Raw genomic sequence first — 18,354 nt, 5'->3', positions numbered from 1 at the left:
GAATCTTTTTTGAGTTATGGGGAAGAACAATTCTAATGGTATTTATTGGAAACTTTCCATTTCAAACAAATAGTGGTTAAAACTTGATACTTGGAGGGTGGCATGATAAGAATCAGTGTGTGAGATCACCTTTCTAGGTTGGTGATGACATTACAAAAGTACTGTCTTTAGCCCTTTTTAACTAAAAGGTAAACTGTTGGCAGCCTCAGTGGAGAAGTCTGAAATTGATCAATGGACTAGTTGGTTTCTAGATAAAATGGTCATTTGGAAACATTTCGAATCAGAGAATTAGATGATTGCATGTGGACCCTATTAAATGAGAAATTCCTCTCTGAGGGGGCTGCTAGGGTCTCTGCTAATTATCCTCTTTTCACACCTCAGGCATTTCACACCTAATTGATAGGAACCTAATAGACAGGCATTTTACACCTATAGGATCATGACTTTTTTTGCCAACTAGCTGTGACTTGACCTCTCTTTTCGTCTCATAATAGCTCCAGGCAGCCACTATTTTCCTTTCAGAGTTGCTATTTGTGCAGAAATCTATCTGCCATTTTAGGTTCTAGACATTTTGTGTGATAATATATAGAATATAAAATATCCCCCATTTAAGAAAACTGAGTATAAAGGAAATATACAGGTATGTACTGATTATTTTTATTACAGCCAACACCTTTAAGTAATAATTCCTTATAATATTTAACTTAATTTACAAAAATGTTTTAATTCCACATTTGCAGGAAACTTTGTGTAAAGGAAGATTGTACAGTTTTAGTAAGTTAAACATTGAGCCATCTTTATAATAGACAACTAACTATTCCTTACTGTGACAAATGAAGAAAATCTAGTTTTACTTCTTCAGAGGCAATGATAGTATAATTTGGCTTTAAATGAATAAAAGATAACATTAATCCAAAAAGTAATGAATATCATTAATCCAAGATCAAGTCTCATTAATCCAAGAAGTCTGGTATAAGAGAGACATATTCTGGGAACAATTTGGGTTCCATTTTGAAACCATTAAAATGGTTTGCTACTTGTGTGAATAGCTACAGATTTATGTATGGATGGATGTGGATCTGTTATTTGCATTAGCCTCAGAATTGACTGTTAGAACTCTTTAGACTATTATATAAGATCAGCCTACAAATATCATTGCACACTCTTTTCATAGAATAGTTTTGACAGTATTTAATAACATCAAGCAAAATAAAAATTCCTTAAGATGTTATGAAAACATTCTAGAGAAAATGCAAAATGGTTTGTATTAACTTTTTGCTCTTTCGTCATATTACTACCATTACTAGCTACTAATATTTATATTACTGAAAATTAGGAAATTTCATAGTTTATTTTAATCCATTTCAAATTTAGGTTGCTAAACATTTGAGTTGTTGAGAAGCTAGGTAATCTTAATCTTCCATGTAAAATCCTCTGTGAGTCTAGCTCCATTCTTTCTTTCCAGCCTTCTTACTGGACTAATATTATAGGATATACTTTTGAGTTTCACCGCTACCGCTACCCAGATATGAGACCATAGGCAAGTCATAAAATGGTTTCTTCACCTGTAAAATAAAAGAATTGCACAAAATCCATGGTTTTAACACTTTATTTGGGTCATGGAGAAACCCTTTGAGAGTCCAATGAAAGCCATGGATCTTTACACCCTGAAAACTGCTGATTCATACAGAATGTTGCATATAATTCTATCCCATATCGCCCTGTTGTCTCTAGCTATACTATATTATGATCCTCATTTGTCAGACTCCTTCTGGGTTTTTACTCATATTATTTCTTCAACTTTCAGATGTTTTTTCTTATCCCTTTATCCATCTTCACCTTTGAAAGTTCTACCCCCTCCTAAAGCACAATTCAAATTTTTTTTTTTTCTGTGAAACTTCTTCAATCCGATTTAATCTTCCCTTTAGAACTTTGTGCCGCCATTATAACCCTTAACCTGTTTGGTCTTTTTATTAGAGGTTTGTGTGTCCTTCATCTTCCCTTCTTCTTGCCTGTTCCTCAACAGATTATAAATGTCTTGATAACAACGGCTATATTCGTACGTTAGTTTTGTAACTGACCGGTCATGGGATAAATAGAATAAATTAATTTGAATTTGCCGCTCAGTTGTGATGATTAACTGTCTGTTATGTCATGTGCTAAATGCTGGGAGGATTATCCTCCCACCCCCCAAAAAGTGGAAAGTTGTGTGAAATAGAACCATAGAGGAAAAACCTCATATATGAGATGAATTTAAAGAATGAGTAGAATTTAGGGAGCTGTGGGGTATTATCTGGGAGATGAAAAAAATGAGACAACTAGTGGGTACTATATTTCTTTATCAATGAAATTAATCTATTTTTACTGATAGCTGTTAAAATTTAGCTTTCAATTCATAATTAAGCTTTTCATTTTTCATTTTTGGCATTTTTCTTTTTACAGGTACAAGAAAACTCCCCAGGACATAGAGCTGGACTGGAGCCATTCTTTGATTTTATTGTTTCTATTAATGGTTCGAGATTAGTAAGTTCAGCTTTTTGTAGTTATGCCTGTGGTATTTTATAATCTTTTGAAAATGGAATTTTTCAGATTATCTGCAATGGATGTTTATTCATTAGTTACAAACATTATATAGAGTGTGATACCAATAAAATAACTGTGTGTTGGTAAACCTGAGAATGTCAAATATAGAATATTACACCTCACACTCCAGTGATTATCTTAGGGGAAGAAAATCACTGGAGACTTTTACTTTATATGTTAAATATTTAATTTTTTTAAGCAGAAAGACGTGATTTTGTTGCTTTTTCAGAGATATCAGACTTTTGTAGGTTATTGACAAATGGATTAGTAAAGACTCATTCTCAGATAAATTGTCAGCTCAATTTCCTGGTATATTGATAGAAATAATGTTATAAAACTAGACAGAGATGTGTTCCAGAAGTGCACAATTAAAACCACTTTTTATAAGTTGCTTTTTGTTTACATGTAGTAAAGTCCAAAGGAAGGAAACTGTATAATTTCAGTAAAGGAAATTCTTATGGCAATGGCTACTTGGTTGGTTTATTTTTTCACAGCAGTCTTAAGTTTTTGTTCATTACTTACCAACATCACCTACATAATGGCCTTTATTCATTTATGTAATGAGATATTTAACATACTGTTTCCATTTTCCTTTCCTGCCAGTTTGTAATAAAGTATATATGTAGGAGTAGAGTCCAAAATTAAACTTAAACTCTAGCAAATGTTTTAGATTTTAAAACCAAAGTTATACCAACTCTGTTTAGTAATATGTCTTCTCGTGGAATATTTTGGTTTTTTATCCTTGAAGCCCAGGATCATTTCAAATAATGTTGGGGTGCAGATTCCATAATTCCATAGTCAGCTATTAGAAAAAAGTCAGAATTTGTTCCTAATGTTAGTGAATGCAAGTTCCTCTGCCTGATGCACAGTGAGGCTAAACAATACCGAAACGCCAGAGTTTGGAGCAGGGAAAGGTTTATTGCAGGGTCAAGCAAGGAGAACGGGTGGCTCGTGCTCAGAACAACCCAAACTCCCCGAAGGGTTTCAGCAAAGCATTTTTAAAGGCAAGGTGAGGTAGGGGTGTCCCAGGGTATGTGATCAGCTCATGCACAATTCTCTGGTTAATGGTGATCAATCCTTAGGTGCCAGAAGGTCTTGGGGCTACCTGCTCATGATCTTCAAGTAGTTAATTTCTTCCATTTGGTGATGGTTTTAGCATTTGAAAAACTCAGGAAATATGCATGAGATACTTTTATCTGGGTACTTCAGAGAGGAGCTACTGCAGAGGATGTGGGGGAAGGCCTGTCCTGGGAAGGCCCCATAGGGTCCTGCTCTGTTACACTATATAAGTTCTTGATTTCTTGACATACTTTTACTTTGAGGAATATTTGAATGTTAATGAAACCTCCACCTATTGAATGTTTTATTTATGTTAACTATTAATATTACTTCAGTAGGGCCATATGATGCTTAAGCTAAGATAATTAACATTAGATTTTTACTTACTAAGAAAAATTTCTGTGTGTTTACAGAATAAAGACAATGATACTCTTAAGGATCTACTGAAAGCAAATGTTGAAAAGCCTGTAAAAATGCTTATCTACAGTAGTAAAACACTGGAGCTGCGAGAGACCTCAGTCACACCAAGTAACATGTGGGGTGGCCAGGGCTTGTTGGGAGTGAGCATTCGTTTCTGCAGCTTTGATGGGGCAAATGAAAACGTTTGGCATGTGTTGGTAGGTATCAACTGTGAACTGTTATTTGCAGTTTAAGCAACAGTGTAGAAAGGTGTTTTAATAGTGGTTGTCTCCAGTTTGGTGAGATTGTAGGGGTATTATTATTAGGCTATTTTTAGTTTCTGAAAATAAGAACTTATTGCTTTTAAAATATGGATTAATAAAAAAGAAAAACAACTTGAAGAATAGAAGCAAATATGATCTGTAAGAACTATTTTTCTAATGATTTATCCATTTAGAAGAAGGTATTTTAAAGCAAATAGCTACAGGGACTTCCCTGGTGGTCCAGTGGTTAAGACTTCACTTTCCCAATCTAGGGGGCCTGGGCTCGATCCCTGGTCAAGGAACTAGATCCCACATACATGCCGCAACCAAAGACCCCGTGTGCTGCAACTAAGACCCAGTGCAGCCAAATAAATAAATAAATGTTTTTTAAAATAAAGTAAAATAAGCAAATAGCTACAGAAATATTTTAAATATTTATTAAATATTGTGGGTTTTTTAATGCTTGGGAGATTAAATATATATATATCAGTTTCTGATCTGACATCTCTAACAAGAAAAATATGGGGGGGTTAAATTACTATAATTAAGGACTGAACTATACAATTTGGAAGATTATTTTATATACAGTAATTTGATTGGCGGGGGGGTTGTTTTTTTGTCATCGTAGGAAGTGGAATCAAATTCTCCTGCAGCACTGGCAGGTCTTAGACCTCACAGTGATTATATCATTGGAGCAGATATGGTCATGAATGAGGTAATTAGTTTGTTTATTAATACTAAAAATTTTTTAACACTTTTTCATTAATGTTTAAGTTCAGAAGTATATTTGCACACTTAACATTTAGAGTTGAAATTTAGGTTTTGCTGATCAAGATAGCTTATGCTCTGCGGTATTAAACAGAAATATGGGGCATGTCTTATTAGGTACATCTGTGAGGAAAAACATGGTCTGTGGCAATCGCACAGATTTTGTATATGGTATATATTAGAAATCTCTTGTACCTTAAGATTAAATCAAATCCTCATTTTGATTATTGATTTCATTTTCTCTTCTTTCTAAGGTAACAAAATTGGCTTAGCTGTATTAGTTGGCTCCTTTTCCTTGTCTGTTAGGTAGTGGAAGTATATATTGCTAAATCACAAATGAGAGAAAAAATAAGGTGCTCAGAGAACCAGATCTTAATAATGGAGAGTAAGCAGAATATAAAGAGTTTGGGTATAGAAGACTTACTAAAATTGCTAACTAGGTCTTACAGAACTGGACATGAGGGCTTGCATTGTGTCAATAGGTAATATATTGAATTAAACCTCCTTTAGAGTATTGGTTTTAAGGAATGATTTTTATGTCTAGGGGCAGGGCCCAGAATCTGGTTTTTGTGTGGGGGTTTTTGTTGTTCTTGTTGTAGGTGTGTTTTTTAATTGTTTTAGGTTTTTGTTGTTTTAGATGTTAGTCAGGTTTGAGACCTGCTGTTCTAAAGTCCAATAACATAAAAACATTTTTCTCCTGTAATACTTTTGCAGTCTGAAGATCTGTTCAGCCTTATTGAAACACATGAAGCAAAACCATTGAAACTCTATGTGTATAATACAGACACTGATAACTGTCGAGAAGTGATTATTACACCAAATTCTGCATGGGGTGGAGAAGGCAGGTAAGGTTATTTTTTAGACCAAGTTATGACTGCTTAAATTTACCAGTCAGATATGTTGTAAACATTGTTTTTATTTTGAAACAAGTTATCGGTTTATTGTAAGACTTCTCTTGGGAAAAGGGAAAGCTGACCTAAAATATTAAATCCAGTAGTTCATTTTTTAAAAGCACATGTTTAGTGAGCATGGTATGCATACTCCAGTTCTTTTTTTTTTTCTTTTAAACTGGTCTAAGAACTAACAAACTTCTGTTTTGTTATTTTAATAAAATAGTTTTCAGTTTTATTTTATTTTCCCAATTCTCTCCTCAGCAGTGGAACAATACAGTGTAACTTTCTATAGCTGCTGGGGAAATTTCTTAGCACTTTGTGGGAACTGTTGGCTTTCAGAAATGTACAGGCTGATTTCAACCAAAAATTAGGCAAAATTGCAACAACAATAAAAAACAATTTAGAAAGAGGATCAAGCCAAGCAGAAAAGCAAACTTTATAAAATCAGTTTTCTGGGACTATTCATCAAGTCAGTCCCCTAATTTCAAAAGGCCAAAGCAAAGCATGCTGACTTAACATTGTATCTTTAGGTCTTCTGTCTGCTATTTAAATTGTACAAATTTTTCATTATTTTGAAAGTTCTAACAACCTTTTTTAATTTGAGGAATTGTTGAGTGTAAGCAAGAATTATAGGAAAGCCTAGAGTTTGGAAACTTCTACCAATGTTTTATAAAAGTTCCAGCACTTGCTGGGAAAAGGATGACTTAGTTGATATAGACAGAGAAAGCCTCTGTTTGCTCACAATACCTTTACCCACACTACCTGAGGTTGTACAGCTGAATGTATGTTGCCACCAGAATGTTAATTTGAGAAAATTAGATAGAGAATGTGGCCTGTCTGGGGGCCGTACTTGACCAAGTTATCATTGTCCATTGTCCAGGTTTGTAAACACATGGAAAGATGACCTTCTTTAAGGTATTCAAAGTTTATTTCATTTCAGAGGGACTGCCTCATATAAACTAAATTTGCAAAGAAGCTTCTATATTCATTAGAATGGCAAATTTTCAGTTTACAATAGAAAAATACCCCCTCTCCAGTTAGAAGAATACTTAGGTCCAATTACTACTGCAAAAGTGCTTGGTGAGCATGAAATCAAAGTCTAAGGAAGAGATTCTAGATGGTGAAGTCCAACAGCAAAGAAGTAGTTCATTAATTTTTAATTATGTCGACTAAATACTGCTACATTCTTGTTCTTGGAGCCCTTCTTTTCTAGACTTTAGCAGTTATTCCTTTTCTATGGAAGACATTTTCCCTTTTGACATGGTTTAGTACCATGGATCATCATTGCTTTAGACAGACCCATACAGACCACTTTCCTGAGTCTGCCCCTGTTTGGCATATGTGTGCCTCTGGTTTTCATTCCTTCCTCAGAGACTGACCACATTGCATTCATTATAGCATATTTTTCTTAGCTTCATTCTTGGGCTATCTTGAAATTTGTGGAGGTGCCTTAGGCACTCTTTTGTCTGAGTGCATTCTTTACCACCACTTAGTTCTTTTGATTAAAAGCACTTTGTTTTTAAGTGCATCTAGATCTGAAAGACTTTTATTGATCAGTATAAATTATTTAATCTTTCTTTCTTCCTCTAAATCTCTCTGAGAGCCAGTTTAGTAAAAATTGCAGCTTGGTGGTATAAGGGAGGAAAAGTGGGAGAAGAAGGAACAAGTAATTTTGTAATACCAAACATTGTTACGAAATCAGATTTGGATAAGGAAGAGCTGAAGTTGGCCACTGCCTGCTCTCCCAGCTTTTGGTGGTAGTAGTGCCCATGGATATAATAGATGCCTTGGCAGGGAAGAGGCACAGAGATATCCGTGCATGTCCTACTCAGAAAGTGCAAGTAGTTTGGAAAATAAAAGCAATTGTGATGGAAACATAAGTTGGAACCTGATTGTGAAAAGCCTTAAATACCATGGTCAGGGATTTGGATATACTTCGGGCAGTGTTTATTCTGTGATATTGTGTCACTGAGGGTTCCTTGGTTCCAAACAGTAGAAACCAGTTGCAGCAGACATGAATTTATAGCTACGGAGTCACTCATATAATCAACAACTCAGACTTGGAAAGGACAGGACTCAGAACACTTTTAGGGATTTAGAAAGGGTGAAATAATTGGCAATTTCATCTGTATTCTACTGAAGGGATAAAGTCATTTTGGTTTTTTCTGTCACTTCCAAGATTTGCAGCCCTGGGCAAGAGAGGTGGGTTGGCCTGGCTCTGGTCATGAGCTACGCCTTGTTCTGGGCAGGAGAGGCTCCCTGATTGACAGTCTCACTGGTGCTGCACACAATGGCAGAGGAGTAGTTCTCCAAAGGGAAAAAGGAAGACAACACACTCTGGAAAGAAGCATTGTGATTGTATCTTATTAGAAAAATATCTCTGGTGGCATTGGGAGGATGAATTAGAAGGAATCTGGATTGATATGTGTCAGGTTCTGAAATAGACCTATGGGATGTGTAAATGACATCAACATGCAAAAGTACTTGGAGTTCTTCAGGGGAAAAGCTGTATGTCATTCATTCAGCAAATCATTATTTAGTGTCTGCCATATGCCAGGAACTGTTAAGGCAGTAAACCTAACAAGGTCTCTGCCTTCAAGGACCTTACCATTTTGGGGGGGGGGAGACAGAAAATAAACAAATAAATATGCAAAGTGTTGGATGGTGATAAATACTTGAAAAAAAAAATAAGGGAGAGTAAAGTTAGTGTCTGTGGTGGAGGGAAGGGTGCTAGTTCATAAAGTGTGGTCAGAGGAGACCTCTGATAAGATGACAGTATTTTTAAAAAAAGAGATTTGTTTTTCTATTTCAAAACCTCAAAGAAATGCAAGCTGTGATTGATAACAATAACTTTAAGAAAAAAATTTCTTCCCAGCCTAGGATGTGGCATTGGATATGGTTATTTGCATCGAATACCTACACGTCCATTTGAAGAAGGAAAGAAAATTTCTCTTCCAGGACAGATGACTGGTACACCTATTACTCCTCTTAAAGATGGGTTTACGGAGGTAAGATAACGTTACTGCCTGATTATAGCATAACTTTATACCCAGATGAGTCGGTGTGTGTGGTGACAGCACTTGCTGAGATCGGGCTGATGATGAGTTAAACATTGACATGTTGGATTTGAAGCTCCTGCAGGATATCCAGGTGGATATTTTCTGGTTCTGGATTTCAGGAAAGAGGGCTAGGCTAGAGGTACAGATTTGGGAATCATCAGCATTGAGAGGGTAATTTAAACCAATGAACACTGACAAAAAAAATCATCAAGGGATTGGGCCTGGGTAGGTCAGAGGACCGAGGCCAGAATCTTGAACATTCCTAGTATTTAAATGGATGGGCAGAGAAAGGGGATCCAGCAAAGGAAGCTTGGGAGAAGAACAAAGGGAGAGAACAGAGCTTCAGGAAAAGGGGCACAGGCAGCTGTGTGAGGTGCTGCAGAAAGGTGAGAGGAGTGAAAAAGCATGTCCTGGGCTAGAGCAATTTAAGGCTTGATGGGATGCAGATACCAGCTTACAGGAAATAGAGGGTGAATGGTGGGTGATAAGGTGATGATAGCTGATGCTTACTTTTTCAAGAAACTTGATTGGAAAGCAAAAAGAGTGTGGGAACTATTACAGAATCAAAGTGAGGCTTTTTAAGGAATAAGATATTTGTGCAGGCTTATAGGTTTTTAAAATGTTTCCTGTACAGGCCTTACAGGACTGTTAATTCTTTTCTGCATGACTAAATAAAAACCAAACATTCAAAAAGAATATGCTACAGTTGTAAAGAAAGGGCTATTACCACTGTCATTTTATGGTGCATGGTTTGGCCACCCCCGGTTCTAGAGGAAGTGAAGGGGAGCTCTGGGAAGCTTAACCTCTCCTCACCCCCACCCACCACTAGCTCACGACCAGAGCCAGTGTCGTTGTATGTTCAGACTCCTGCTACCATATCTGTGGCCCCAGTCAGTGCTCTCTGCCCCAGGTGAGACCCAGTGGGCAGTCTGGGAAGACCAGAAGATGAAACAGTAGCTAAGGAGAAGGGACAGAATACAAGTTATGTTGGAATGTGCCAGAGGTTACTGGAGCTGGCAGCAGTTGGAGGATTCGGAAGTGAAATCACCCATCTACCCATCCGTAGAGTCCATGTAGATTCATTCCCACCCCCACCCCTTGCTCCCAGAAGATAGAATCTGGCTGCCACATTCATTCATTGGTGAGAGAAGATAAGGTGGATTCATAAGGTTAGACGTCTTAAGAAATTTCTAAGCAATCATGGTATTAAGACTTCAGCTGACTTCTTCCATGAGCAATAAAAATTAGAAACAAAAAACTGGCTGAAAATTCAGAGAAGAGAAAAGAAAGCAGTGGTATTTTAAGGGTTGAGTATAATCATTTTTGGCTGGCTAGGAAGGAGGAGAGAGTCTCCTCCTGGTGTTGAAGTGGCTAGAATGGTGTGTGTGATGGGTTAGATGCCATGTGTTAAGAGACTGGAAGTGACAGGATAGGGAGATGTTTATAGTACATGGTCCTTGGCACGTATCAAAATTAGGAAGGAATGTCAGAAAGCCAAAGTGCCAGGTGAAAACTTGACAGTTAGTACCTGATCGAAAAAGGTATCTGTAGGACTGGTGAGAGCCAATATGTATATTTTCTTTTACGTAAACTTGAGTAATTTTCCTTTTTTCTTTCTTTTTTTCGGAAGGTCCAGCTGTCCTCAGTTAATCCCCCGTCTTTGTCACCACCAGGAACTACAGACATTGAACAGAGTCTGTCTGGACTATCTATTAGCTCAACGCCACCAGCTGTCAGTAATGTTCTCAGTACAGGTGTGTGCAGGAAAACATTCTGTTTTCAGTGTACTTTGTTTTACACGATATTCTTTTCTGTCCCAAGCTGTAGAATTTTAAAAATTAATGCCAGTGTAGTTTGAAAACTGTAAACGTGCTCTGCATTGACAGGCCCTGCCTGTGAAAGCTGGTACTAAATCATCATAGGCATTTAAACCTCTTCTCAGCCAGTTTTAGACCTTGGGCTTCTCTTGTTGTAGAGTCAGGATTCTACCTTTAAATTCTGTTTAATAGCTCTATTTACTCAACAAATGTTTGCATATCTCCTAAGTAGCAGACACTGGGGATGCAAAACTGAGCAGTTTACCATTCCTTTCCTGGGGGCTCAGTCTTGCTCAGGGGACATATGCCTATCTCCTCTTTTTCTGCACTCCTTGTTCTACCTAATATACTCCTTTTTTGTTTGTTTAAGGTTTTTTTCAACAGCTTTATTGAGATGTAATTCACATAGCATTCGGTTTGCCCATTTAAAGCATACAATTTAATGGGTTTTTTAGTATATTTGCAGAGTTTTGCAACCATACCTCAATCAGTTTGGAACATTTCATTACCTCAAAAGAAACCATGTACCCAGTCACTCCCTATTTTCCGCCAATCCCCCAGGCCTAGGCAATTACTAATCTACTTTCTCTTTCTAATCTAGACATTTTGTATAATATGTGTGGTCTTCTGTGACCTTCCTCTGTGGCCTCTTTCACTTAAAATAGTCTTCTCCAGGTCCACTCATGCCATAGCATATATTAATACTCTATCTTTTTTTATGGCTAAATACTGTTCCATTGCATGGATATGCCACATTTTTTTATCCATTCATCAGTTGAAGGACATTTGGGTTGTTTCGACTTTTTGGCTGTTATGAGTGATGCTGCTGTGAACATTTGTTTACAAGTTTTGCATGGACATATGTTTTCATTTTTCTTGGTTACATACCCAGAAATTGAAATTGCTTGGTCACATGATACAGTTCTTAACTTGGTATGTTGATAGAGTTTATTTTTCCCTTTCCTTTTTTTAAATCTCCTGTTTTCTAGTTTTCTTTCTTCATTATACCAAGAGTATATTATATACTCAATAAATGTTGAGTAAGTGGATGAAATACTGACATGGTTTAGTTTTATTTCATTAATAGCCTTTTATTCTTAAGCTCTTTTTCTAATATTTGTATTCCAAATTTGATCATAATCCACTTTGTTCTGGAATGGACTTAAAACAGTCCATCAAGATTCAGTTAAGGTCAACAGTATGATCCCTGGAGTTTATTCCCTAGGTTCAAATCCCAGATCTTTTCAGAGTCTTTGTTTTATTTCCCAAAAGTATGTTTGAAATTTAAATTTTTAATTTTTTATAATTAAAGATTTGAAACATACTCAAAAGTTGATGAATATTAATAAATATAGATATTCATTTGTGTAAAAAGTAGTGCAACAAACCCCGACCACCCAGCTTCACCAGTTAGCAATACAGTAATATACCTCCCTGCACCCTACTCTTTGTTGGGTTTTTTTTTTCCTAGCTTTATTGAGGTATAATTTGCATACCAAAAAATTAACTCACTGCAAGTATGGAATTCAATGATTTTTCATAAATTTCTGGAGTTGTGCATTCATCACAATCCAGTTTTAGAATATTTCCTAGATGAAGTTAAATATTAATGTCATCAGTATCAAGTCATAGATACATTTGGAAGAGATTTTAAAGTTTATTTCATTCAAGCAATGTTTGAGTTCTTTTTATGATATTAATATTTTTTTCTTACATCCCATCAGATGTAACAAATGGCTTTTTAGTTTATTCCTGAATAGGCTTCCCAAGGCAGCAGCCCAGTCTGTGTCTGATAACTCTCACCTGGCTTTACAGTGAGTGTTCCAGTGCATATGAGAGCTCTTCTGGCTTTAGGAGATAGCTGACATCTCTCTTCAAGTTCCAGTTTCTTTTTAGAGACATTTTAAATCTTCCCTAATTACATTATAGTTATACTTGTATTGTCATACAAGCGTGTGCACTAAGATGCCTCCTCTTGTTACACTGTAGAGAAATGGTTTCTTGAGTATTAAAAGATAGAGACATAAATAAAGCAGAAATTGCTCAAAGGAGACTGAAAGAAGTCAGCATTTTCACTTTGAGTAAATAAATTTAAAAAAATGTTCTAGCATCATGACATGTAAAAAACCACTTTTTGTTAGGCGTTTATTTTTGTCTTTGCTTTAATTATATTGCTGCAAAGTAACCCAGACAGTAACTGTAGAAACATTAAATTGTGTGTGTTTTTTAAAAAAAAAAACAAAACAAACAAAGAAAAACCTCTATGGATTTGAAAATTTTGGATTAAGAAATTTTCAGAAAATGAATATATCATTTTGAAATGGCATTAATCAGTGTGACCACCTCACACTTCCTGTCTCCCTTTCTTTTTCTGCCCCTTATCAGAATGTAATTTCCTGACGGTAGTGATTTCTGTTTTCTTTATGTTGTAAAGTTCCTCAGTGCCTAGAACAATGTCTGACATATAGTAGGTGCCCCCTTCCCAAACTTGAAAGACTGAACACAGCAACCAACTGTCTAAACCTCTTTGAGAATCTGATAAAACAAAGAACCCTCTTCTATTTTTTCCTCCAATTTCTGCAAAAAAGTAATACATGACTAAATAAATTTAAAAAGCTATCTGAAAATGGTTGCTTCATACTTTTAGGCACAATTCATTCCTGCTACCATATTTAAGCAGATCTCTGTAAGACAAAATCTGGAATCCATGTGCAGTAATACTGGTGTTTGGACATCACTGAAACCTCCCACATGAGTAGGTGGTCAGTGTTAATAGGCACTTTTTGTTAGGTGGTATCCTAAGAGTTACTTGAATGTAAAGAACATAACCTCCTCAAGCTAACATCAGTAAAAATGGGAATGTACTAGACTTCAAAGGAGTGTCATAGAACCTAAGGTCAAAAGGAAATGGCGATTCAGAAAGCCAGGTCATTCTCCCCATCTCTGGAGGCCCACATGCTCTTCTTTCTCTTTCAGGTCATCTACATCATTCTCTTTCACAGACCAGTATTCACTGTTTCACGGGACACATAGCCCCCCAGCAGCCCTAGGTGTATATGGCCTTTTAGGTCAGAAGCCCAATAGAGACTGATTAGGATCCTTGTGTCCCATTTCTGAATTTCCAGGCCAGTTTTCTAATCCAGCCCGGCTCAGGTCAGGGGTAAAACTCTTATCCAGTTTTACTTAGCTGGGGAAGGCTTGCAGAGCCCCCCACCCTCTTGGCCCACGGTCTGGAAAAGCTAAGAGCTTTTTCAAAGGGCAGAGCAGGTGGATGAGCTGTGGCAGTGATGCAGCTAGAGACCAACTGACTAAAGCCGCACTGAATGGAGACCTGACTGTGGCGGGAGGGAAGGGGCTGAAGACTGTCTGAGATGGTCCGCTCATTCCTTATCAACTGAAAGTTTTAAAAGGTTGTGCTTTTATTTTAGGTGTACCAACAGTACCATTATTGCCACCACAAGTAAACCAGTCCCTCACTTCTGTGCCACCAATGAACCCAGCTACTACATTACCAGGTAAGCAACATGAGACGTATATGTAATAATAATAGCTTTACTGATATTTTGCATTTTGGAAAAAAATTTATACCTATGTGGTGACTATTTATGTTTTCCTCATTTTCTTTCTGCTGTAACTTTGTGATAACTGAGAACAAGTGGTAATGAGCTGCTGTCACCAGCTAGTCAGCTGCTGAGCCTTGGGCTCCTTAAGTCCAGCCAACCGTCCTGCCTGTTGCCAGTGCAGCCTGAGGCAGGAGTAGGGAGTATATAGATGGTCCCTCCTTCAGCACAGGGTTTTCTGGTCATTGTTTAGTGAATAAGACATTATGTTCTGGAAGAGAGCGCTCCTTACTTGGGTCCTCAGTAGCTCTAACGTTAGGTTAGATTTTTGTTTATTTCGCTTACTGTTCCCAGTGAAGACCATGTCCCTGTATCCAGCAGATAATGATCAGATATTATTTCAGTGATCAAATATACTGTGAGAGCCTTTAATTGTATGGCTAGAGATGTCATTACACAGACTTATTAAGCCACTAACCAAATGTGTGCACACACAGAGTGATAAAGCAAGTGTGGTAAAATGTTAACACTTGAGAAGTTTGAGAGAAAGATATACCTGGGGATTCTTTATATAAATTAGCAACTGTAGCTCTGAAATTAAAAAGAAAAAAAAAAAACAACCCGAGAGACTATAAACCTCAACCATCAAAGAAAATCAGTTCCATATTTGCTGAGATAAATCAGCCCCTTTTCTAAGACACTTAGGGCAGCATCATTCTTGCTCTAGGGTTCAGAAGTGTTTGTTTGCTTTAACCCTTACACACTTGGCCATCTAATAATCACTTAGGTACAGAAAGACGCTTCTCTTGGGAGAGATGTCATTTTTGTTGTTACTGTTGTTATACAAAACTGCCAGACGGTTAGTGGACTTCTGGTATTCTCACTTTGAAGTGGGTACTATTTTTTCAATATGCAGGGATTGGATGGTTTATCGTTTGTTCTCTGCCTTCTCTTCAGGTCTGATGCCTTTACCAGCAGGACTACCGAACCTCCCTGCCCTCCCCAACCTCAACCTCCCCACCCCGCACGTCGTGCCAGGTGTCAGTTTACCAGAACTTGTGAACCCGGGTATGTTGCCCATCTTGCCTTCCTAGGACTCTGTCTAATAAAAAGCTTTATCCAGGAAAGGCAGTCCTCTATTTCAGTCTTCTTCTGGTAAGGGTAGAGCAGTGTAACAAATTTCAGCTGCTTCAAATAAAAATTAATCTCTTTTATTTAAAAAGCTTGAAAAAGAAGAGGAGGAGGAATGTCTTTGTGGTGCTCCTCTTGCCTGGCTGCCTCTCCTCCCACTTTCTGCTCTCCTGCACCTGACAGCTCAGGCACTATAAAGGCCAGTTGTAGAAATAAAGAGCAGTGGCGTGGCCCTGCTGAGCTGAGTTGGATGGGAAGGTGTGCAGTTCACTCAGTGGAGGTGAATGAAATCCCTGTGATTCTCCTCGTGTATTGGGCAGCTGCCATCCAGGGAGTAGTGGTACCTGTTTTGTGTGGCCGAGGCTGGTGGGCTTGTTATTTGATACATATTCCTCATTATTAACAAATGTTTTTGTAATAAAAACTGTGAGAGATTTTAGCTGCAAATAGTTAAGTTCACAGATATTCAAAGTGTTTACTCTCAGATTGTATGCGCTGATGAAAGTGAAGCAGCAGAGTACCCCCACAAGTCTGCTTTTCTGGTTAACGATTGCCCAGATTACTTTTAGCTTTGAGATAGCCACATGTCAGGGCTGACTTTTAATTGCTAATCTCAGGAATTTGACCCCTCAGTGATGTCAGGGAGTGATCTTATTACACCATGATGTACATTGTCACGTTTCTGTGTAGATCATAGTGGCCCCTGTTGTAACACTCATCATCTATGTATATTCATTACCCATCCTCACTAATCCATTTGCTTTTCAGTACAATGGGTTAAAAAACAAATGAAGTCAGTAAGTTCAAACTAATGTTTACTGTGTCAGCACTCCCTTTGTCTTTTCTTTTGTGTCCTGTGTTCTTGGCTTCTGGCTCTGCCCTTTCCCCAGATTAACAAACTCTAAGAGCATTAAGGGCTTCACCAGGCCACAGGTTGCCCCAGACCTGTTTTACAACCTTCTTTTCCTTTGTTTCTTAAAGAAGTAATACTCTTTCCCTTCATTCTTCATTTTAAAATTATTACAATAAATCCTGAAAGTATACTATAAATAAATATTAGTCAATCACAGGGCTTGAAAAAAGGCTGAGTACTTCTGGTGAGATTAACGCCAGGGGATAAAAAACTGGCCCCTCCCTTGTGAAACCTTCACAGGAGGCCTGGCTGCTGTGTCTCCTCTTCCTCTTGCCTGTGCAGAGGGCAGCTCAAAGTGAGCCTGCAGCTTGCCTGGGAGAGCGGAGCCCTTGTGCTCGATGCTCTGCAGTAGCTGCATCACAGGTTGCGTGGGCCCCTGTCCATGCTGGTTGGGAGAATCATTTCTTCCCTGCGCTGGGCTGAGTCACACGAGGGAACCTTTCCTCCTGGCCAGCTGGTCCTCCAGTGAATATTTAACTCTGTCCCGGCTTCCAGCTGAGGATAATCAGAGGTTGTGATTTGTGTTGTCTCTCCTCAGCTTCAGTTTCCTTAACGAAATGCAAATTAAAATAGTCATGTGACAATGACTACTGCTCTTCTAGTGCTGGGTGGATGTGTGATCTATGCCGTTTTTGTCCTAGGTTTGCCACCTCTTTCTTCCCTGCCTCCCCGAAACCTACCTGGCCTGGCACCTCTCCCCATGCCATCCGAGTTCCTCCCGTCATTCCCTTTGGTTCCAGAGGTCTCTTCCGCAGCAGGCTCAGCAGAGCTGCTGTCCTCCTTTCCACCCACCAGCAGCCCATCCTCCGAGCCCGTCCCGACCACTGCAAGGGCAGACGCTGCCTCAGCACTCACTATGGATGTGACGCCCCCCACTCCCAAGGCCCCAGCCACTGTTGAGGACAGAGTCAGCGAATCCGCCCCAGCCAGTGAGAAGCCTGTCTCTGCGGTTGTGGATGCACATGCCTCTGAGTCACCTTAGCTTTGGACCGGCCTTCGGAATCGGCGTGGTGTTATGATTTCACCGCGGGAGCGTGTCTGGAAATGCAAACTATCGTTAATTTCATACTAGTTTGTACCGTATCTGTAGGCGTCCTGTAAATAATTCTAAGGGGAAAACTAAGCAAGAGGACATGGGCTTGTATCCTGCTAAGTGGGGATGGGGCTCACGGGCTGGGGAGGGAAATGTCAGAAAGTGCTTGTATTTTAAAACAACCAAAAAGAATTGTAAGGGTAGCTTGCTGCCAGGTTTCCACTGCCATTCTTGAGGGTGTACATCTTTGGGAAAGGTGATAACAGGTTGTCCACTAGGCTCCCTGTCCTCCTACTGTTACTTCTGTACGAAAATGAAATATTTTATGCCTAATACCCACATGCAACATTTCTTGTATTTTGTAAATCATTTGCGAGAATGCAGACCACCTCACTGAACTGTGAAGGGAAAGATATTTTACTTTTGGTCTTCGTGAGTCATATCTCTATTAAGGTTTACACGAAAATTCCAATGAAAGATGTTGAAGTTACACTATGTGCACTGTTAATTGAACATCTTTTAATTCAGCCTATACACAGATCTTTGGAGCTCTCAAAAGCACTCAGACAACATTTTGTAACTGCTGCTGTTGCTTTATATGTCCACCAAAAACTGGCATTTAAAAAGAAATAAAGGAGATGTTGCACAGTTTTAAACCAGAAGGTGGCACTTTGTACCTACTTATGATATTACAGCTATACTGGGAAGCATAGATACAGCAATAAATTACAGTAATTTTGCTTTTCTTGTGGTACATTTAAATTACAACTCCTGATTGCCATGCTGCATTCATTACTCTCCAGTGCGTCACACTGTGTTCATGTAGTTTTTCATGTCTGACATTTGCTTTCTCCTAAATTTTCTAAGAGATGGTAA

General features: G+C 38.2%; 1 protein-coding gene across 1 annotated transcript in view; it reads left to right on the top strand.

Annotated features, from left to right (window-relative positions):
* The window catches only part of GORASP2 (golgi reassembly stacking protein 2), a 29,519-nt gene extending 11,626 nt beyond the window's left edge, over positions 1 to 17,893 (top strand). Inside the window, exons 2-10 of the mRNA XM_057746109.1 lie at positions 2,443 to 2,523; positions 4,056 to 4,259; positions 4,933 to 5,019; positions 5,787 to 5,917; positions 8,841 to 8,973; positions 10,655 to 10,778; positions 14,270 to 14,356; positions 15,359 to 15,469; positions 17,087 to 17,893. Of these exons, the coding sequence (XP_057602092.1) occupies positions 2,443 to 2,523; positions 4,056 to 4,259; positions 4,933 to 5,019; positions 5,787 to 5,917; positions 8,841 to 8,973; positions 10,655 to 10,778; positions 14,270 to 14,356; positions 15,359 to 15,469; positions 17,087 to 17,427 (1,299 nt within the window). The 3' untranslated portion in view covers positions 17,428 to 17,893. The remainder of the gene's footprint in view (positions 1 to 2,442; positions 2,524 to 4,055; positions 4,260 to 4,932; positions 5,020 to 5,786; positions 5,918 to 8,840; positions 8,974 to 10,654; positions 10,779 to 14,269; positions 14,357 to 15,358; positions 15,470 to 17,086) is intronic.
* Positions 17,894 to 18,354: the final 461 nt, after the last annotated feature.

The sequence above is a fragment of the Hippopotamus amphibius genome, chromosome 8, assembly GCF_030028045.1.
Source record: "Hippopotamus amphibius kiboko isolate mHipAmp2 chromosome 8, mHipAmp2.hap2, whole genome shotgun sequence".
NCBI classification, from domain to species: domain Eukaryota; kingdom Metazoa; phylum Chordata; class Mammalia; order Artiodactyla; family Hippopotamidae; genus Hippopotamus; species Hippopotamus amphibius.
This window is presented reverse-complemented; position numbering and strand designations above follow the sequence as displayed.